The following is a 22,377-nucleotide window of genomic DNA, read 5'->3' as shown; positions in this document are numbered from 1 at the left end:
AAACTCTTAAGATTCTTCCTGTGGCAGTTAACTATGGGTGATGATAATCATCTTTGAGTCAATATCAAACACCTGAACACTAAATTGGATTTGATGTGTGTGTGTGTTACAGAACTCTCCTGGCCCTTGGTTGTCACGTTGGCTTAGCAGATGAGCACGCTGTAGAGAAAGTCAAGAGCATGAAACTGTCACCCACGTAAGTCAACCCCGCCATCAGTATAATAACAGATAGGTAATGCCATAAGTCAACAAGAACTGGGTGCAGAATGAAACTTGCATGATGTAATGACACAGTGACAGGATCAATGGGACATGTCGTGAGCTGATTAATAGGACGAAACAAAGCTCCAGAGGCTCTCAGACATCAGTACATGAAGGTTGTTGAGCAGTTGGCGAGCTAGATTCAGTGATCCAACTCTATCTGTGCAGCTATGAGCTGTCCGGTGGTTATAAACCTGCCCCTCTGGACCTGAGTCACATCAAACTGACCTCCACCCAGGAAGCCATGGTGGACAAACTGGCTGAGAATGCGCACAACGTCTGGGCAAGAGATCGCATCCGCCAGGGCTGGACCTATGGCATCCAACAGGTAGACACATATTGTTGAATACTGGGCTCTGTGTGTGGGTCTGTTTATGTGTTGAGACGGACAGCGATGACTTTGTGTTTCCCCTATCTCTCAATTTCCCGAATTGATTTAATAGTTGGATGACCTGTGTGATTGCAGGGCACCAGACCAACTTGTCCTCTACTTGCTCAGTTGGTCGCACCAGCACATGATTGGATTCAGCAGGGTGTTCAATCAATGACCTTTCATCATCAGTGGCGTCTCTCCCGCACCACCGGCCTCCTCCTCTCTCCCCTCATTTTGCTTTTTTAATATAATCAGCTGTAGAGGTTTTATTCTTGTAAGAGCTATAGGGATTATTTTGTAAAGTTCTGTGGCGCTATGAAAACGGAAGAGTTGGTATTTGGGCTTTTCCATTACTCAGAATTGGAAAAATGTTTTGTGTGACTATGTGTGTTTTACCGACTCCAATCAAGAAAAAGAAAGTATTTACAAACTAATCTCCCATAAATTCACAAAACAGTTAGATTAAACTAGGATCCTACCCAGTTGGCCTTTTCTACTTCCTGCTTGTCACAGTATAAGAGGCCATCTTGACTGCCACCATATCTTTAGGCCAGGGGAGGACTTGTATAGGATCCATAAAAGAGAATATTATTAATGAAAGCAAATAAAATGTAATGACAGAAACAAAAATGTGTGCGCTCCAATTAAACTGTCACAAACAAAGTGTGTACTGTGGGAAAACAAAAGGTGTGCCATATCATTACTTGATATGTTTGCATGTTAACTGAGCTGAAATACACAAACTACAAACACGTTTTAGTGTCTGCCTCTGGTGTGCCAATCACTGCCATGCCATCTCAGTGGGGAGGAATCCTGAGTGTAGTCAAACTGAAGCACACTACCTTTAAACAAAGAGGAAGAGGACCAGTAGCACAAGAAGAATGGCAGATCAGTTGTGAGATAACAAGCTGCATCATTACACGGGCAACCCAGAATGTACGTAGGTTGCTTGTTTTTCCTTCAGAGGATATATTGCCATCTGGTAATATTCTGAGTGGCTTGTGGATAACACTGAAGATAGAACTTCTTCCCCAATTCAGCCAGTTGGCTGACTAGAACCATAGATAGACTGTAAATTAGAAGTGGACTCATTCATTGTAACGTCACCCATTGGTTTGTGGACTACAGTTTCAAAGCTTCGCTTTTGGTTTTTAAGAGTAAGTACAATAAGCACAACCAAACAGGTTGTTTTTAGGTGACCAGAATGTTCAAATTTACTGTCACGAATTGAAAACGCATTATGAAAGGGTTAAAGTTCTAAGATGAAAACAACTCCCAGACCGGACTACCCAGAGATTGAGACCATAAACTCATGTTTACAATGTTTACTGAGGTAATAAATCAAGAGAGAAGTAGAGTCATTTTCTCATAGACTTCTATACAACCAGAGGAGTCGCCCCCTGGTGGTCACTAGAGAGAATGCAAGTTTAAGACACTTTCGCATTGGTTTAACTTATCAGGCCCGGACGTTTCTGCCTGACTAGAACCAACGTTTATTTCAATGCACAAAGAAAGCTATTGTCTGACAGTTTGTTTGCTGCTCTACTAGCTGTAAGGGATTAACATATCTTGCCTACAGGCACCTCAGTGATGTTAACAAGGGAGGGGTTCTGTTTCTCTTTCCCCACCCAACACCACGTTCCTATGAAGCAACTGATAATTACTTTTTATTCTTCTGGCCTCTGTCTCTTGTCAGGATGTGAAGAGTCGGCGAAACCCTCGTCTAGTCCCCTACGTTCTGCTGGATGAAAGAACCAAGAAGTCCAACAAAGACAGTCTGAGAGAGGCCGTCAGGACTCTGCTGGGATATGGATACAACCTGGAAGCTCCTGACCAGGACCATGGTACAAAACCTACCCTTCATTGTATTATTTAATTTAGGAATATTTGTATATGTTATGTAATCATTTTGGGGGGGGAAATGAATACCTTGATTGTACAAAAGTACAACATATGATAATAAGATGATTTTCTTCTTTATGGTAATGGCCCCTTCTTCTCCTCCAGCAGCTCAATCTGACCCCAACAACATATCTACTGAGAGGTTTCGCATTTTCAGAGCAGAAAAAACCTACTGTGTTAATGCGGGGAAGTGGTACTTTGAGCTGGAGGTAAGAAGAGACATGGCAAGAGATGTGATAGTATTGCGCTGAAGATATTAGCTATTAGGATGTAACCTAAGATCCCTCATGGGGACCTATTCTGATCTAAAGAGTATGAAGAAGCTTTCACTAAATGTTGTTACTATTCCACATTTGTTTCTTGATCCACCATAATCTGCAGACACGCACGCTTTTACAGTTTTTTTTCCCTAAACTGGGTATTACCTGGTTCCTGCTTCTTCTCTAGGTATTAACAGCAGGAGAGATGAGGGTGGGCTGGGCCAGGCCAGGGTGCCTCCCAGACCAGGAGCTGGGATCAGATGACCAGGCCTTTGTCTTCGATGGCTTCAAGGTCGCTGGATTATTCTTCGCCCCATACTTTCCATTTATTCAGTTTCATGGCACTGCAATAGAATTTATGTTTTTTAATATTAATGTCCAAATAACAATTAATCTTGAACGTTTTTTTTTTTTTCTTAGGTCCAGCGCTGGCACCAGGGTAATGAGCACTTTGGCCGTGCGTGGCAGACAGGGGACGTGGTGGGCTGCATGGTGGATCTGAACGAACACACCATGATGTTCACCCTCAATGGAGAAGTGCTGCTGGATGACTCCGGATCTGAGCTGGCCTTCAAGGACTTTGAAGTTGGTGAAGGTCAGTGCTGCGTTATAGACAACATATATCCTGTGCGGCGGATATTTGCCTGTTCGTGTACATTCAACATTTTCTAACTACGCCTGTGGCCGGAACATGCTGTAGACGAGAGTTTTGAGCCCTACAGTTTGGAGAATATGGGTTTGATTTGCTGCGAGGAGAGACCCGGGCAGAGTATAAAAGATCCAAACTTTTCCTCTTCAGGATTACACGTCCGTGCGACCGTCCGTGCAGAAAGCATAACGGGGGCTTAAGTCTAGTCCTTTGATAGAAGGCCCCCATGGGCAGGCTTGTCTCAACAGTATTTAAAGATGAGAGGTCATTGGGCATGCCTGCAGTCAGCTGTATAACATGTGTTTGTTAATAAGGACTATGTAACATTTTTGGAAGAGATAGGAGCGGCCGGTAGCTCCCATAAATGTTGCTACATTTTTGTCTTTTTATTTTTTATGACTAATGGCATTTGACAGAATACATTCATCAACATCTGTAAAGGAAGCGTGGGGGACTTTGAGACAATCACAGCCCACGGCCGACCAACCAGCCAGACCTGCTGGACCAAACGCCACCAAACTGCCACAGGGAGAAGAGCCCAGATGGAAGCTAAGCTAATAGCTAGGATTTAAGGCTACTCCACCACCCAGCCTACTGCTGGCTGTCTGATGCCTGGTCGGCGAAAAATAAGATGGATGAAAGGCAGCGGAAGGTTGGTGACTATTGAGCCCACATCTTCACAGAGACCTGGATCCATCGTGCTCCAGGATCAAGCTGAACTTGACGGGTGAACAGCGAGACAGAGAACAGGACTCCGGTGGGACCAGAGGAGGAGGACTCTGTGTTTTTGTCATGATGCTTGGTGCTCAAACAGTCAGAGTTGATGGATAATGTTTTCCTCATGTTTCATTTTTAATTTGAAGACGTCGGCCATATCATCTGACCAGACAATTGTTGTTGTTGCTGCTGTTTACACTCCTCCTTATGCAAATTCAAAAGATGGACTACAGGAATGTACTACTGTCTTTCTCTTCACTCTTCACTCTTCAAACTTTCTCTTCACTCCTCCAACCCCCACCCCCTCCTCCTACGTCCTCCCTTCTCCCTGACGATTTCGCCAACTTCTTTGACAAGAAGGTAAACGATATCAGATCCTCCTTCTCTCAGCCCCCCTGTCCACCCTCTCCCTCTCTACCATCTCCAGCTCTTCCCCCACAGCTCTCCCTCCCCTCTCCATGCCCCATCTTACCCTATCTTGCTCCCCTCTCCCCTAACGAGGTCCTCAACCTTGTTACATCTAACCGCCCCACCACGTGCTCCCTTGACCCGATCCCCTCCCCTCTTCTTCAGTCTATTGCGACTGAACTCCTTCCTTTTCTCACCCACCTCATGAACACATCTCTTGTTTCAGGATACTTTCCCACGGCTTTCAAGACTGCTAGAGTCACCCCCCTTCTGAAGAAACCATCACTTGACCCCTCTGATGTCAAGAAGTTCAGACCGGTGTCTCTTCTACCCTTTCTTTCCAAAACACTTGAACGTGCTGTCTTTACTCAACTATCCTCCTATCTATCCCACCAAAACAACCTCTTGGACCCTCACCAGTCCGGGTTCAAAGTGGGTCACTCGACTGAGACAGCCCTCCTTGCGGTGACGGAGTCGCTTCATGCAGCGAGATCTAAATCTCTCTCCTCTGTCCTGATTCTCCTGGATCTGTCTGCGGCGTTTGACACTGTTAACCACCAGATCCTCCTATCCACCCTCGAGGGGATGGGCGTTTCAGGCTCTGCACTCTCCCTGTTTGCATCCTACCTGACAGGTCGATCCTACCAGGTGTCATGGAGGGGCTCTGTGTCGGAACCACGCATACTGACTACGGGGGTTCCGCAAGGCTCAGTCCTGGGCCCCCTTCTCTTCTCGCTCTACACAACATCTCTGGGTTCTGTTATTCGCTCGCATGACTTCTCCTACCATTGTTATGCCGATGACACCCAGCTGGTCTTGTCATTTCCCCCCGGGGACACTCAAGTGGAGGCACGCATCGCTGCGTGCTTGGCTGACATCTCGAAGTGGATGACGACACACCACCTCAAGCTCAACCTGGACAAAACCGAGCTACTGTTCCTCCCGGGGAAGGGTTGCCCGCACCGAGACCTGTCCATCACCATTGATGATACCGTGGTGACGCCAACTCAGACTGCGAGAAACCTGGGTGTGACCCTGGATGACCAACTGTCGTTCTCAGCAAACATTGCATCGGTTACACGCTCCTGCAGATTCCTGCTCTACAACATCAGGAGGATTCGCCCCTTCCTCACTGATGATACGGCGCAGGTGCTAATCCAGGCTCTTGTCATCTCCCGCCTGGACTACTGCAACTCACTACTTGCCGGAGCCCCGGCGCTGGCCATCAGACCTCTGGAGCTTGTCCAGAAAGCTGCAGCTCGCCTGGTGTTCAATCGCCCCAAGTTCTCCCACACAACTTGCCTTCTCCGTTCTCTACACTGGCTACCTGTAAGAGCCCGCATCCAGTTTAAGACTCTGGTGCTAGCCTACAGGGCAGTGAAAGGAACAGCTCCTTCCTATCTCCAGGCCATGGTCAAGCCCTACACCCCGGCCCGACCACTTCGCTCTGCTACCTCGGGGCGACTGGTTGCCCCGTCGCTCAGAGGTCCCTGCGGCCGATCGACCCGGTCGCGGCTGTTTTCTGTCCTGGCCCCACAGTGGTGGAATGAACTCCCCACTGACGTCAGGACGGCAGAGTCGCTGCCCATCTTTCGGCGCAGGCTGAAAACTCACCTCTTCAAGAAGGCCTACCCTTCCGCTTAGCACTTACCTAGCATCTACTGTATTCATACTAGCTTATTGCACTTATTTTTTTTACATTAGCTTGTGGCACTTATTGCATTCCTTTGTTTCTGCACTGTACGTTGGCTCTGGTTCATGCTCTTAGATGCTTGTTTGAGGTAGGGACATGCACTTATTACTTCTGGTGACTAGTTGTTCTCTCGAAAACCGATGTTGAATACACTTATTGTAAGTCGCTTTGGATAAAAGCGTCTGCTAAATGACTGTAATGTAATGTAAATGTAATGTCTTGGTTTTGTATTGTTTGTCATGTGTTTGTTGTGTTACAAATAGGCTACAACTTAATTTCGTAGTGCATCCCTGTGTTGCATGATGACAATAAATGATCCTTGAATCATTGAACTTATCAGTTGAGTTGCACCAATGGTCCACTGAAAAGGTTCCTCTATGGGTAGTGTTACAGGTAGACTTGCCCAAAAAGCTTGATCCTACTCCTAATATTTGATTTCTTCTCTCTGTCTCCAGGTTTTATCCCTGTCTCCAGTTTGGGTGTGTGTCAGGGGGGGAGAATGAACTTCGGTAAGGACGTCAGCACACTGAAGTACTTCACCATCTGCGGCCTGCAGGAAGGCTACGAACCGTTTGCCGTCAACATGAACCGGGACGTCACCATGTGGCTCAGCAAGAGGCTGCCTCAGTTTGTTCCCGTCCCTCCCAACCACCAACACATGGAGGTGAGCGGAGTCACCCGCAATACAGACCCACGTAACGAACACCTGGTAGAATCTGATGTAGGTTTAGAACATTTAATGACTTTGGCCTGCGATCTGAACTAAAATGTAATCCCTTCAGACAAATTTCAAGACATTTCTAAATATGTTTTTGTCTTGCATGCTCCCCCCCAAAACTGTTCAATACACTACTGAAAGATGAATCGGAGCTGAAATATTGACAGACCAGACATAGCTAATGTTTTTTCAAGGGAGGGCACTGTGGACAATCATGGGTGCAAACTGCAACTTGACTGAGGCGGTAATTCTAGTTTGATTTTGCTGCCTTTTTCAGGTGACAAGGATCGATGGGACGGTGGAGTCGTGTCCATGCCTGAAGGTCACCCAGAGGTCGTTTGGCTCACAGAACAGTTACACTGACATTACCTTCTACAGGCTGAGCATGCCCATAGAGTGTGCAGAATCCTTCTCCACATTCCCAGCGAACGACAGCCTCTTCTCACCAAAGAGGGTAACAGCATCACAAACCCACTGACTTCTACTCATTTACATCTCTACACATCTGTCAGACACATGTGTCCGACAGATGTGTCCGACAGATGTGTAGACATTGATAGATACTTGGTGTGTAACACACACTCAATACATTTGTTGTGTAGCAGCTTCCTCCACTGCCCGGGTGGAATATATTGTATACTCATTATCTTGAATTTCTCTTGTCAACTGCATACTGTTCATATGTGTACATAGAACTATCAAAGGAAAGCTCACTACGACACCATTTACTGCTAACATTTACTTGGAAAGTGTTAAGAGTAGGGTTAGGGTTTATGACTGAGTATATGCGTGGTGTTTTCACTGTCTGTTTCTGCAGGAGCTGGAGGACTTTGAAACTGTGTCAGACTTTGAGGTCCTGATGAAGTCTTCTCATGGTCCCAATGGTCCCAATGGACCTGACAGAGATGAATTCAACAACCACAAAGACTATAACCAGGAGAAGCCTTCCAAACTCAAGCAACGGTAGACCTCAACACTAAAGATTCAACAGTTCTGTTATCTCTATCCAGCTTTTCCGCTCTAGTAATTTGTGTCATTGTGTTTGATCACCTTTTTTTTTAAACTATATAAACCTAAACCAACCATCTGACCTGCCAGGTTCATGTTGAAGAAAAACAAGCCAGACAACAGCTGTCCGACATCTGCTCGTCTGTCAGAGGAGGTGATGGCTGATGACAGAGATGAATATGAATTCCTCATGCAAGCCTCTACTGTAAGGCAATACATGAACAAAATACAATTCACAAAACACTCACATGCAATATACATGTAACTGATGACGAGAAACTCCCCACTCCAAGAGAGCAAGTAAGACTAAAGATGCTCAAGAGGGTTTTGAAATTCATAAATTATGAATATAATACAGATCAACAGGTCCTAGAAAAGTGTTACTCTTCAGTCATTACATTTGTTAAATATACGAATTGCTTTGGATTTTTCAACTGTCCTAGAGTTCTTTGGTTTCTTAGCAAAGTATGTTTATCACCTGCATTTAGTGTTTCATAATACGTGTGTTGTGAAGCCTGTTGGGTAAGTAACTGTGATGAAGGGCAATTCAATTCAACTTGACCTAAGTGCATCTCTCTTTGTGTGCAGCACTACTACTCCGTGCGGATCTTCCCTGGTCAGGAGCCCAGCAGTGTTTGGGTGGGCTGGGTAACCTCTGACTTCCATCAGTACGACCCAGGCTTTGAGCTGCACAATGTCCGAACCGTCACTGTTACCCTGGGTGATGAGAAGGGCAAAGTTCATGAGAGGTTAGTCAAGTTACAGCTAAGTTAGGGTGAATTCCAATATTTTCTTCATTAATTAATGTTTGGCAAGCATGGATGACTTGTGTCATGAAGGCAGCCATTTTTCATTCCACCTTAGGAACACATGTGATTTCAGTGACTACGCACCTTAAATCTGACATGAGGAACTAATGTGTGTGTAACTGTTACATGGTGTGTGTGTGTGTGTGTGTTCTTCAGTATAAAGCGCAGTAACTGTTACATGGTGTGTGTGTGTGTGTGTGTGTGTTCTTCAGTATAAAGCGCAGTAACTGGTACATGGTGTGTGTTCTTCAGTATAAAGCACAGTAACTGTTACATGGTGTGTGAGTGTGTTCTTCAGTATAAAGCGCAGTAACTGTTACATGGTGTGTGTGTGTGTTCTTCAGTATAAAGCACAGTAACTGTTACATGGTGTGTGTGTTCTTCAGTATAAAGCACAGTAACTGTTACATGGTGTGTGTGTGTATGTGTTCTTCAGTATAAAGCACAGTAACTGTTACATGGTGTGTGTGTGTGTTCTTAGTATAAAGCACAGTAACTGGTACATGGTGTGTGTGTGTGTTCTTAGTATAAAGCACAGTAACTGGTACATGGTGTGTGTGTGTGTGTTCTTCAGTATAAAGCACAGTAACTGTTACATGGTGTGTGTGTGTGTGTTCTTCAGTATAAAGCACAGTAACTGTTACATGGTGTGTGTGTGTGTGTGTGTTCAGTATAAAGCGCAGTAACTGGTACATGGTGTGTGTGTTCTTCAGTATAAAGCACAGTAACTGTTACATGGTGTGTGTGTGTGTTCTTAGTATAAAGCACAGTAACTGGTACATGGTGTGTGTGTGTGTGTTCTTCAGTATAAAGCACAGTAACTTACATGGTGTGTGTGTGTGTTCTTCAGTGTAAAGCACAGTAACTGTTACATGGTGTGTGTGTGTTCTTCAGTATAAAGCACAGTAACTGTTACATGGTGTGTGTGTGTTCTTCAGTATAAAGCACAGTAACTGTTACATGGTGTGTGTGTGTGTTCTTCAGTATAAAGCGCAGTAACTGTTACATGGTGTGTGTGTGTGTGTGTTCTTCAGTATAAAGCACAGTAACTGTTACATGGTGTGTGTGTGTTCTTCAGTATAAAGCGCAGTAACTGGTACATGGTGTGTGTGTGTGTGTTCTTCAGTATAAAGCACAGTAACTGTTACATGGTGTGTGTGTGTGTGTGTTCTTCAGTATAAAGCACAGTAACTGTTACATGGTGTGTGTGTGTGTTCTTCAGTATAAAGCACAGTAACTGTTAAATGGTGTGTGTGTGTGTGTGTGTGTGTTCTTCAGTATAAAGCGCAGTAACTGGTACATGGTGTGTGTTCTTCAGTATAAAGCACAGTAACTGTTACATGGTGTGTGTGTGTGTGTTCTTCAGTATAAAGCGCAGTAACTGTTACATGGTGTGTGTGTGTGTTCTTCAGTATAAAGCACAGTAACTGTTACATGGTGTGTGTGTTCTTCAGTATAAAGCACAGTAACTGTTACATGGTGTGTGTGTGTGTATGTGTTCTTCAGTATAAAGCACAGTAACTGTTACATGGTGTGTGTGTGTGTTCTTAGTATAAAGCACAGTAACTGGTACATGGTGTGTGTGTGTCTGTTCTTCAGTATAAAGCACAGTAACTGTTACATGGTGTGTGTGTGTGTGTTCTTCAGTATAAAGCACAGTAACTGTTACATGGTGTGTGTGTGTGTTCTTCAGTATAAAGCACAGTAACTGTTACATGGTGTGTTTGTGTGTGTTCTTCAGTATAAAGCACAGTAACTGGTACATGGTGTGTGTGTGTTCTTCAGTATAAAGCACAGTAACTGGTACATGGTGTGTGTGTGTTCTTCAGTATAAAGCACAGTAACTGTTACATGGTGTGTGTGTGTGTTCCACAGTATAAAGCACAGTAACTGTTACATGGTGTGTGTGTGTGTGTTCTTCAGTATGAAGCACAGTAACTGTTACATGGTGTGTGTGTGTGTTCTTCAGTATAAAGCACAGTAACTGTTACATGGTGTGTTTGTGTGTGTTCTTCAGTATAAAGCACAGTAACTGGTACATGGTGTGTGTGTGTTCTTCAGTATAAAGCACAGTAACTGGTACATGGTGTGTGTGTGTGTTCTTCAGTATAAAGCACAGTAACTGTTACATGGTGTGTGTGTGTTCTTCAGTATAAAGCACAGTAACTGTTACATGGTGTGTGTGTGTGTGTGTTCCACAGTATAAAGCACAGTAACTGTTACATGGTGTGTGTGTGTGTGTTCTTCAGTATGAAGCACAGTAACTGTTACATGGTGTGTGTGTGTGTTTTCTTCAGTATAAAGCACAGTAACTGTTACATGGTGTGTGTGTGTGTGTGTGTTCAGTATAAAGCGCAGTAACTGGTACATGGTGTGTGTGTTCTTCAGTATAAAGCACAGTAACTGTTACATGGTGTGTGTGTGTGTTCTTAGTATAAAGCACAGTAACTGGTACATGGTGTGTGTGTGTGTGTTCTTCAGTATAAAGCACAGTAACTGTTACATGGTGTGTGTGTGTGTTCTTCAGTATAAAGCGCAGTAACTGTTACATGGTGTGTGTGTGTGTGTGTTCTTCAGTATAAAGCACAGTAACTGTTACATGGTGTGTGTGTGTTCTTCAGTATAAAGCGCAGTAACTGGTACATGGTGTGTGTGTGTGTGTTCTTCAGTATAAAGCACAGTAACTGTTACATGGTGTGTGTGTGTGTGTGTTCTTCAGTATAAAGCACAGTAACTGTTACATGGTGTGTGTGTGTGTTCTTCAGTATAAAGCACAGTAACTGTTAAATGGTGTGTGTGTGTGTGTGTGTGTGTTCTTCAGTATAAAGCGCAGTAACTGGTACATGGTGTGTGTTCTTCAGTATAAAGCACAGTAACTGTTACATGGTGTGTGTGTGTGTGTTCTTCAGTATAAAGCGCAGTAACTGTTACATGGTGTGTGTGTGTGTTCTTCAGTATAAAGCACAGTAACTGTTACATGGTGTGTGTGTTCTTCAGTATAAAGCACAGTAACTGTTACATGGTGTGTGTGTGTGTATGTGTTCTTCAGTATAAAGCACAGTAACTGTTACATGGTGTGTGTGTGTGTTCTTAGTATAAAGCACAGTAACTGTTACATGGTGTGTGTGTGTGTGTGTTCTTCAGTATAAAGCACAGTAACTGTTACATGGTGTGTGTGTGTGTTCTTCAGTATAAAGCACAGTAACTGTTAAATGGTGTGTGTGTGTGTGTGTGTGTGTTCTTCAGTATAAAGCGCAGTAACTGGTACATGGTGTGTGTTCTTCAGTATAAAGCACAGTAACTGTTACATGGTGTGTGTGTGTGTGTTCTTCAGTATAAAGCGCAGTAACTGTTACATGGTGTGTGTGTGTGTTCTTCAGTATAAAGCACAGTAACTGTTACATGGTGTGTGTGTTCTTCAGTATAAAGCACAGTAACTGTTACATGGTGTGTGTGTGTGTATGTGTTCTTCAGTATAAAGCACAGTAACTGTTACATGGTGTGTGTGTGTGTTCTTAGTATAAAGCACAGTAACTGGTACATGGTGTGTGTGTGTCTGTTCTTCAGTATAAAGCACAGTAACTGTTACATGGTGTGTGTGTGTGTGTTCTTCAGTATAAAGCACAGTAACTGTTACATGGTGTGTGTGTGTGTTCTTCAGTATAAAGCACAGTAACTGTTACATGGTGTGTTTGTGTGTGTTCTTCAGTATAAAGCACAGTAACTGGTACATGGTGTGTGTGTGTTCTTCAGTATAAAGCACAGTAACTGGTACATGGTGTGTGTGTGTTCTTCAGTATAAAGCACAGTAACTGTTACATGGTGTGTGTGTGTGTTCCACAGTATAAAGCACAGTAACTGTTACATGGTGTGTGTGTGTGTGTTCTTCAGTATGAAGCACAGTAACTGTTACATGGTGTGTGTGTGTGTTCTTCAGTATAAAGCACAGTAACTGTTACATGGTGTGTTTGTGTGTGTTCTTCAGTATAAAGCACAGTAACTGGTACATGGTGTGTGTGTGTTCTTCAGTATAAAGCACAGTAACTGGTACATGGTGTGTGTGTGTGTTCTTCAGTATAAAGCACAGTAACTGTTACATGGTGTGTGTGTGTTCTTCAGTATAAAGCACAGTAACTGTTACATGGTGTGTGTGTGTGTGTGTGTTCCACAGTATAAAGCACAGTAACTGTTACATGGTGTGTGTGTGTGTGTTCTTCAGTATGAAGCACAGTAACTGTTACATGGTGTGTGTGTGTGTTTTCTTCAGTATAAAGCACAGTAACTGTTACATGGTGTGTGTGTGTGTGTGTGTTCAGTATAAAGCGCAGTAACTGGTACATGGTGTGTGTGTTCTTCAGTATAAAGCACAGTAACTGTTACATGGTGTGTGTGTGTGTTCTTAGTATAAAGCACAGTAACTGGTACATGGTGTGTGTGTGTGTGTTCTTCAGTATAAAGCACAGTAACTGTTACATGGTGTGTGTGTGTGTTCTTCAGTATAAAGCGCAGTAACTGTTACATGGTGTGTGTGTGTGTGTGTTCTTCAGTATAAAGCACAGTAACTGTTACATGGTGTGTGTGTGTTCTTCAGTATAAAGCGCAGTAACTGGTACATGGTGTGTGTGTGTGTGTTCTTCAGTATAAAGCACAGTAACTGTTACATGGTGTGTGTGTGTGTGTGTTCTTCAGTATAAAGCACAGTAACTGTTACATGGTGTGTGTGTGTGTTCTTCAGTATAAAGCACAGTAACTGTTAAATGGTGTGTGTGTGTGTGTGTGTGTGTTCTTCAGTATAAAGCGCAGTAACTGGTACATGGTGTGTGTTCTTCAGTATAAAGCACAGTAACTGTTACATGGTGTGTGTGTGTGTGTTCTTCAGTATAAAGCGCAGTAACTGTTACATGGTGTGTGTGTGTGTTCTTCAGTATAAAGCACAGTAACTGTTACATGGTGTGTGTGTTCTTCAGTATAAAGCACAGTAACTGTTACATGGTGTGTGTGTGTGTATGTGTTCTTCAGTATAAAGCACAGTAACTGTTACATGGTGTGTGTGTGTGTTCTTAGTATAAAGCACAGTAACTGGTACATGGTGTGTGTGTGTCTGTTCTTCAGTATAAAGCACAGTAACTGTTACATGGTGTGTGTGTGTGTGTTCTTCAGTATAAAGCACAGTAACTGTTACATGGTGTGTGTGTGTGTTCTTCAGTATAAAGCACAGTAACTGTTACATGGTGTGTTTGTGTGTGTTCTTCAGTATAAAGCACAGTAACTGGTACATGGTGTGTGTGTGTTCTTCAGTATAAAGCACAGTAACTGGTACATGGTGTGTGTGTGTTCTTCAGTATAAAGCACAGTAACTGTTACATGGTGTGTGTGTGTGTTCCACAGTATAAAGCACAGTAACTGTTACATGGTGTGTGTGTGTGTGTTCTTCAGTATGAAGCACAGTAACTGTTACATGGTGTGTGTGTGTGTTTTCTTCAGTATAAAGCACAGTAACTGTTACATGGTGTGTGTGTGTGTGTGTGTTCAGTATAAAGCGCAGTAACTGGTACATGGTGTGTGTGTTCTTCAGTATAAAGCACAGTAACTGTTACATGGTGTGTGTGTGTGTGTTCTTAGTATAAAGCACAGTAACTGGTACATGGTGTGTGTGTGTGTGTTCTTCAGTATAAAGCACAGTAACTGTTACATGGTGTGTGTGTGTTCTTCAGTATAAAGCACAGTAACTGTTACATGGTGTGTGTGTGTTCTTCAGTATAAAGCACAGTAACTGTTACATGGTGTGTGTGTGTGTTCTTCAGTATAAAGCGCAGTAACTGTTACATGGTGTGTGTGTGTGTGTGTTCTTCAGTATAAAGCACAGTAACTGTTACATGGTGTGTGTGTGTTCTTCAGTATAAAGCGCAGTAACTGGTACATGGTGTGTGTGTGTGTGTTCTTCAGTATAAAGCACAGTAACTGTTACATGGTGTGTGTGTGTGTGTGTTCTTCAGTATAAAGCACAGTAACTGTTACATGGTGTGTGTGTGTGTTCTTCAGTATAAAGCACAGTAACTGTTACATGGTGTGTGTGTGTGTGTGTGTGTGTTCTTCAGTATAAAGCGCAGTAACTGGTACATGGTGTGTGTTCTTCAGTATAAAGCACAGTAACTGTTACATGGTGTGTGAGTGTGTTCTTCAGTATAAAGCGCAGTAACTGTTACATGGTGTGTGTGTGTGTTCTTCAGTATAAAGCACAGTAACTGTTACATGGTGTGTGTGTTCTTCAGTATAAAGCACAGTAACTGTTACATGGTGTGTGTGTGTGTATGTGTTCTTCAGTATAAAGCACAGTAACTGTTACATGGTGTGTGTGTGTGTTCTTAGTATAAAGCACAGTAACTGGTACATGGTGTGTGTGTGTGTGTTCTTCAGTATAAAGCACAGTAACTGTTACATGGTGTGTGTGTGTGTGTTCTTCAGTATAAAGCACAGTAACTGTTACATGGTGTGTGTGTGTGTTCTTCAGTATAAAGCACAGTAACTGTTACATGGTGTGTTTGTGTGTGTTCTTCAGTATAAAGCACAGTAACTGGTACATGGTGTGTGTGTGTTCTTCAGTATAAAGCACAGTAACTGGTACATGGTGTGTGTGTGTGTTCTTCAGTATAAAGCACAGTAACTGTTACATGGTGTGTGTGTGTTCTTCAGTATAAAGCACAGTAACTGTTACATGGTGTGTGTGTGTGTGTGTTCCACAGTATAAAGCACAGTAACTGTTACATGGTGTGTGTGTGTGTGTTCTTCAGTATGAAGCACAGTAACTGTTACATGGTGTGTGTGTGTGTTTTCTTCAGTATAAAGCACAGTAACTGTTACATGGTGTGTGTGTGTGTGTGTGTTCAGTATAAAGCGCAGTAACTGGTACATGGTGTGTGTGTTCTTCAGTATAAAGCACAGTAACTGTTACATGGTGTGTGTGTGTGTTCTTAGTATAAAGCACAGTAACTGGTACATGGTGTGTGTGTGTGTGTTCTTCAGTATAAAGCACAGTAACTGTTACATGGTGTGTGTGTGTGTTCTTCAGTGTAAAGCACAGTAACTGTTACATGGTGTGTGTGTGTTCTTCAGTATAAAGCACAGTAACTGTTACATGGTGTGTGTGTGTTCTTCAGTATAAAGCACAGTAACTGTTACATGGTGTGTGTGTGTGTTCTTCAGTATAAAGCGCAGTAACTGTTACATGGTGTGTGTGTGTGTGTGTTCTTCAGTATAAAGCACAGTAACTGTTACATGGTGTGTGTGTGTGTGTTCTTCAGTATAAAGCGCAGTAACTGTTACATGGTGTGTGTGTGTGTTCTTCAGTATAAAGCACAGTAACTGTTACATGGTGTGTGTGTTCTTCAGTATAAAGCACAGTAACTGTTACATGGTGTGTGTGTGTGTATGTGTTCTTCAGTATAAAGCACAGTAACTGTTACATGGTGTGTGTGTGTGTTCTTAGTATAAAGCACAGTAACTGGTACATGGTGTGTGTGTGTCTGTTCTTCAGTATAAAGCACAGTAACTGTTACATGGTGTGTGTGTGTGTGTTCTTCAGTATAAAGCACAGTAACTGTTACATGGTGTGTGTGTGTGTTCTTCAGTATAAAGCACAGTAACTGTTACATGGTGTGTTTGTGTGTGTTCTTCAGTATAAAGCACAGTAACTGGTACATGGTGTGTGTGTGTTCTTCAGTATAAAGCACAGTAACTGGTACATGGTGTGTGTGTGTTCTTCAGTATAAAGCACAGTAACTGTTACATGGTGTGTGTGTGTGTTCCACAGTATAAAGCACAGTAACTGTTACATGGTGTGTGTGTGTGTGTTCTTCAGTATGAAGCACAGTAACTGTTACATGGTGTGTGTGTGTGTTTTCTTCAGTATAAAGCACAGTAACTGTTACATGGTGTGTGTGTGTGTGTGTGTTCAGTATAAAGCGCAGTAACTGGTACATGGTGTGTGTGTTCTTCAGTATAAAGCACAGTAACTGTTACATGGTGTGTGTGTGTGTGTTCTTAGTATAAAGCACAGTAACTGGTACATGGTGTGTGTGTGTGTGTTCTTCAGTATAAAGCACAGTAACTGTTACATGGTGTGTGTGTGTTCTTCAGTATAAAGCACAGTAACTGTTACATGGTGTGTGTGTGTTCTTCAGTATAAAGCACAGTAACTGTTACATGGTGTGTGTGTGTGTTCTTCAGTATAAAGCGCAGTAACTGTTACATGGTGTGTGTGTGTGTGTGTTCTTCAGTATAAAGCACAGTAACTGTTACATGGTGTGTGTGTGTTCTTCAGTATAAAGCGCAGTAACTGGTACATGGTGTGTGTGTGTGTGTTCTTCAGTATAAAGCACAGTAACTGTTACATGGTGTGTGTGTGTGTGTGTTCTTCAGTATAAAGCACAGTAACTGTTACATGGTGTGTGTGTGTGTTCTTCAGTATAAAGCACAGTAACTGTTACATGGTGTGTGTGTGTGTGTGTGTGTGTTCTTCAGTATAAAGCGCAGTAACTGGTACATGGTGTGTGTTCTTCAGTATAAAGCACAGTAACTGTTACATGGTGTGTGAGTGTGTTCTTCAGTATAAAGCGCAGTAACTGTTACATGGTGTGTGTGTGTGTTCTTCAGTATAAAGCACAGTAACTGTTACATGGTGTGTGTGTTCTTCAGTATAAAGCACAGTAACTGTTACATGGTGTGTGTGTGTGTATGTGTTCTTCAGTATAAAGCACAGTAACTGTTACATGGTGTGTGTGTGTGTTCTTAGTATAAAGCACAGTAACTGGTACATGGTGTGTGTGTGTGTGTTCTTCAGTATAAAGCACAGTAACTGTTACATGGTGTGTGTGTGTGTGTTCTTCAGTATAAAGCACAGTAACTGTTACATGGTGTGTGTGTGTGTTCTTCAGTATAAAGCACAGTAACTGTTACATGGTGTGTTTGTGTGTGTTCTTCAGTATAAAGCACAGTAACTGGTACATGGTGTGTGTGTGTTCTTCAGTATAAAGCACAGTAACTGGTACATGGTGTGTGTGTGTGTTCTTCAGTATAAAGCACAGTAACTGTTACATGGTGTGTGTGTGTTCTTCAGTATAAAGCACAGTAACTGTTACATGGTGTGTGTGTGTGTGTGTTCCACAGTATAAAGCACAGTAACTGTTACATGGTGTGTGTGTGTGTGTTCTTCAGTATGAAGCACAGTAACTGTTACATGGTGTGTGTGTGTGTTTTCTTCAGTATAAAGCACAGTAACTGTTACATGGTGTGTGTGTGTGTGTGTGTTCAGTATAAAGCGCAGTAACTGGTACATGGTGTGTGTGTTCTTCAGTATAAAGCACAGTAACTGTTACATGGTGTGTGTGTGTGTTCTTAGTATAAAGCACAGTAACTGGTACATGGTGTGTGTGTGTGTGTTCTTCAGTATAAAGCACAGTAACTGTTACATGGTGTGTGTGTGTGTTCTTCAGTGTAAAGCACAGTAACTGTTACATGGTGTGTGTGTGTTCTTCAGTATAAAGCACAGTAACTGTTACATGGTGTGTGTGTGTTCTTCAGTATAAAGCACAGTAACTGTTACATGGTGTGTGTGTGTGTTCTTCAGTATAAAGCGCAGTAACTGTTACATGGTGTGTGTGTGTGTGTGTTCTTCAGTATAAAGCACAGTAACTGTTACATGGTGTGTGTGTGTTCTTCAGTATAAAGCGCAGTAACTGGTACATGGTGTGTGTGTGTGTGTTCTTCAGTATAAAGCACAGTAACTGTTACATGGTGTGTGTGTGTGTGTGTTCTTCAGTATAAAGCACAGTAACTGTTACATGGTGTGTGTGTGTGTTCTTCAGTATAAAGCACAGTAACTGTTAAATGGTGTGTGTGTGTGTGTGTGTGTGTTCTTCAGTATAAAGCGCAGTAACTGGTACATGGTGTGTGTTCTTCAGTATAAAGCACAGTAACTGTTACATGGTGTGTGTGTGTCTGTTCTTCAGTATAAAGCGCAGTAACTGTTACATGGTGTGTGTGTGTGTTCTTCAGTATAAAGCACAGTAACTGTTACATGGTGTGTGTGTTCTTCAGTATAAAGCACAGTAACTGTTACATGGTGTGTGTGTGTGTATGTGTTCTTCAGTATAAAGCACAGTAACTGTTACATGGTGTGTGTGTGTGTTCTTAGTATAAAGCACAGTAACTGGTACATGGTGTGTGTGTGTGTGTTCTTCAGTATAAAGCACAGTAACTGTTACATGGTGTGTGTGTGTGTGTTCTTCAGTATAAAGCACAGTAACTGTTACATGGTGTGTGTGTGTGTTCTTCAGTATAAAGCACAGTAACTGTTACATGGTGTGTTTGTGTGTGTTCTTCAGTATAAAGCACAGTAACTGGTACATGGTGTGTGTGTGTTCTTCAGTATAAAGCACAGTAACTGGTACATGGTGTGTGTGTGTTCTTCAGTATAAAGCACAGTAACTGTTACATGGTGTGTGTGTGTGTTCCACAGTATATAGCACAGTAACTGTTACATGGTGTGTGTGTGTGTGTTCTTCAGTATGAAGCACAGTAACTGTTACATGGTGTGTGTGTGTGTTCTTCAGTATAAAGCACAGTAACTGTTACATGGTGTGTTTGTGTGTGTTCTTCAGTATAAAGCACAGTAACTGGTACATGGTGTGTGTGTGTTCTTCAGTATAAAGCACAGTAACTGGTACATGGTGTGTGTGTGTGTTCTTCAGTATAAAGCACAGTAACTGTTACATGGTGTGTGTGTGTTCTTCAGTATAAAGCACAGTAACTGTTACATGGTGTGTGTGTGTGTGTGTTCCACAGTATAAAGCACAGTAACTGTTACATGGTGTGTGTGTGTGTGTTCTTCAGTATGAAGCACAGTAACTGTTACATGGTGTGTGTGTGTGTTTTCTTCAGTATAAAGCACAGTAACTGTTACATGGTGTGTGTGTGTGTGTGTGTTCAGTATAAAGCGCAGTAACTGGTACATGGTGTGTGTGTTCTTCAGTATAAAGCACAGTAACTGTTACATGGTGTGTGTGTGTGTTCTTAGTATAAAGCACAGTAACTGGTACATGGTGTGTGTGTGTGTGTTCTTCAGTATAAAGCACAGTAACTGTTACATGGTGTGTGTGTGTGTTCTTCAGTATAAAGCGCAGTAACTGTTACATGGTGTGTGTGTGTGTGTGTTCTTCAGTATAAAGCACAGTAACTGTTACATGGTGTGTGTGTGTTCTTCAGTATAAAGCGCAGTAACTGGTACATGGTGTGTGTGTGTGTGTGTTCTTCAGTATAAAGCACAGTAACTGTTACATGGTGTGTGTGTGTGTGTGTTCTTCAGTATAAAGCACAGTAACTGTTACATGGTGTGTGTGTGTGTTCTTCAGTATAAAGCACAGTAACTGTTAAATGGTGTGTGTGTGTGTGTGTGTGTGTTCTTCAGTATAAAGCGCAGTAACTGGTACATGGTGTGTGTTCTTCAGTATAAAGCACAGTAACTGTTACATGGTGTGTGTGTGTGTGTTCTTCAGTATAAAGCGCAGTAACTGTTACATGGTGTGTGTGTGTGTTCTTCAGTATAAAGCACAGTAACTGTTACATGGTGTGTGTGTTCTTCAGTATAAAGCACAGTAACTGTTACATGGTGTGTGTGTGTGTATGTGTTCTTCAGTATAAAGCACAGTAACTGTTACATGGTGTGTGTGTGTGTTCTTAGTATAAAGCACAGTAACTGTTACATGGTGTGTGTGTGTGTGTGTTCTTCAGTATAAAGCACAGTAACTGTTACATGGTGTGTGTGTGTGTTCTTCAGTATAAAGCACAGTAACTGTTACATGGTGTGTGTGTGTGTGTGTGTGTGTTCTTCAGTATAAAGCGCAGTAACTGGTACATGGTGTGTGTTCTTCAGTATAAAGCACAGTAACTGTTACATGGTGTGTGAGTGTGTTCTTCAGTATAAAGCGCAGTAACTGTTACATGGTGTGTGTGTGTGTTCTTCAGTATAAAGCACAGTAACTGTTACATGGTGTGTGTGTTCTTCAGTATAAAGCACAGTAACTGTTACATGGTGTGTGTGTGTGTATGTGTTCTTCAGTATAAAGCACAGTAACTGTTACATGGTGTGTGTGTGTGTTCTTAGTATAAAGCACAGTAACTGGTACATGGTGTGTGTGTGTGTGTTCTTCAGTATAAAGCACAGTAACTGTTACATGGTGTGTGTGTGTGTGTTCTTCAGTATAAAGCACAGTAACTGTTACATGGTGTGTGTGTGTGTTCTTCAGTATAAAGCACAGTAACTGTTACATGGTGTGTTTGTGTGTGTTCTTCAGTATAAAGCACAGTAACTGGTACATGGTGTGTTTGTGTTCTTCAGTATAAAGCACAGTAACTGGTACATGGTGTGTGTGTGTGTTCTTCAGTATAAAGCACAGTAACTGTTACATGGTGTGTGTGTGTTCTTCAGTATAAAGCACAGTAACTGTTACATGGTGTGTGTGTGTGTGTGTTCCACAGTATAAAGCACAGTAACTGTTACATGGTGTGTGTGTGTGTGTTCTTCAGTATGAAGCACAGTAACTGTTACATGGTGTGTGTGTGTGTTTTCTTCAGTATAAAGCACAGTAACTGTTACATGGTGTGTGTGTGTGTGTGTGTTCAGTATAAAGCGCAGTAACTGGTACATGGTGTGTGTGTTCTTCAGTATAAAGCACAGTAACTGTTACATGGTGTGTGTGTGTGTTCTTAGTATAAAGCACAGTAACTGGTACATGGTGTGTGTGTGTGTGTTCTTCAGTATAAAGCACAGTAACTGTTACATGGTGTGTGTGTGTGTTCTTCAGTGTAAAGCACAGTAACTGTTACATGGTGTGTGTGTGTTCTTCAGTATAAAGCACAGTAACTGTTACATGGTGTGTGTGTGTTCTTCAGTATAAAGCACAGTAACTGTTACATGGTGTGTGTGTGTGTTCTTCAGTATAAAGCGCAGTAACTGTTACATGGTGTGTGTGTGTGTGTGTTCTTCAGTATAAAGCACAGTAACTGTTACATGGTGTGTGTGTGTTCTTCAGTATAAAGCGCAGTAACTGGTACATGGTGTGTGTGTGTGTGTTCTTCAGTATAAAGCACAGTAACTGTTACATGGTGTGTGTGTGTGTGTGTTCTTCAGTATAAAGCACAGTAACTGTTACATGGTGTGTGTGTGTGTTCTTCAGTATAAAGCACAGTAACTGTTAAATGGTGTGTGTGTGTGTGTGTGTGTGTTCTTCAGTATAAAGCGCAGTAACTGGTACATGGTGTGTGTTCTTCAGTATAAAGCACAGTAACTGTTACATGGTGTGTGTGTGTCTGTTCTTCAGTATAAAGCGCAGTAACTGTTACATGGTGTGTGTGTGTGTTCTTCAGTATAAAGCACAGTAACTGTTACATGGTGTGTGTGTTCTTCAGTATAAAGCACAGTAACTGTTACATGGTGTGTGTGTGTGTATGTGTTCTTCAGTATAAAGCACAGTAACTGTTACATGGTGTGTGTGTGTGTTCTTAGTATAAAGCACAGTAACTG

General features: G+C 42.3%; 1 protein-coding gene across 1 annotated transcript in view; it reads left to right on the top strand.

The window, feature by feature from the left end:
* ryr2a (ryanodine receptor 2a (cardiac)) overlaps positions 1 to 22,377 on the top strand; it is a 187,745-nt gene that overhangs the window by 22,954 nt on the left and 142,414 nt on the right. Inside the window, exons 23-33 of the mRNA XM_076092739.1 lie at positions 113 to 196; positions 430 to 589; positions 2,331 to 2,478; positions 2,642 to 2,745; positions 2,984 to 3,088; positions 3,217 to 3,391; positions 6,719 to 6,927; positions 7,259 to 7,435; positions 7,799 to 7,944; positions 8,080 to 8,194; positions 8,578 to 8,738. Coding sequence (XP_075948854.1) covers positions 113 to 196; positions 430 to 589; positions 2,331 to 2,478; positions 2,642 to 2,745; positions 2,984 to 3,088; positions 3,217 to 3,391; positions 6,719 to 6,927; positions 7,259 to 7,435; positions 7,799 to 7,944; positions 8,080 to 8,194; positions 8,578 to 8,738 — 1,584 coding nt within the window. The remainder of the gene's footprint in view (positions 1 to 112; positions 197 to 429; positions 590 to 2,330; positions 2,479 to 2,641; positions 2,746 to 2,983; positions 3,089 to 3,216; positions 3,392 to 6,718; positions 6,928 to 7,258; positions 7,436 to 7,798; positions 7,945 to 8,079; positions 8,195 to 8,577; positions 8,739 to 22,377) is intronic.

Source organism: Anarhichas minor, unplaced genomic scaffold, assembly GCF_050575085.1.
Source record: "Anarhichas minor isolate MPS153535 unplaced genomic scaffold, ASM5057508v1 ptg000017l, whole genome shotgun sequence".
Taxonomy (NCBI): domain Eukaryota; kingdom Metazoa; phylum Chordata; class Actinopteri; order Perciformes; family Anarhichadidae; genus Anarhichas; species Anarhichas minor.
Note: the sequence above shows the minus strand (reverse complement) of the source record. Positions and strands in the feature narration are given on the sequence as shown.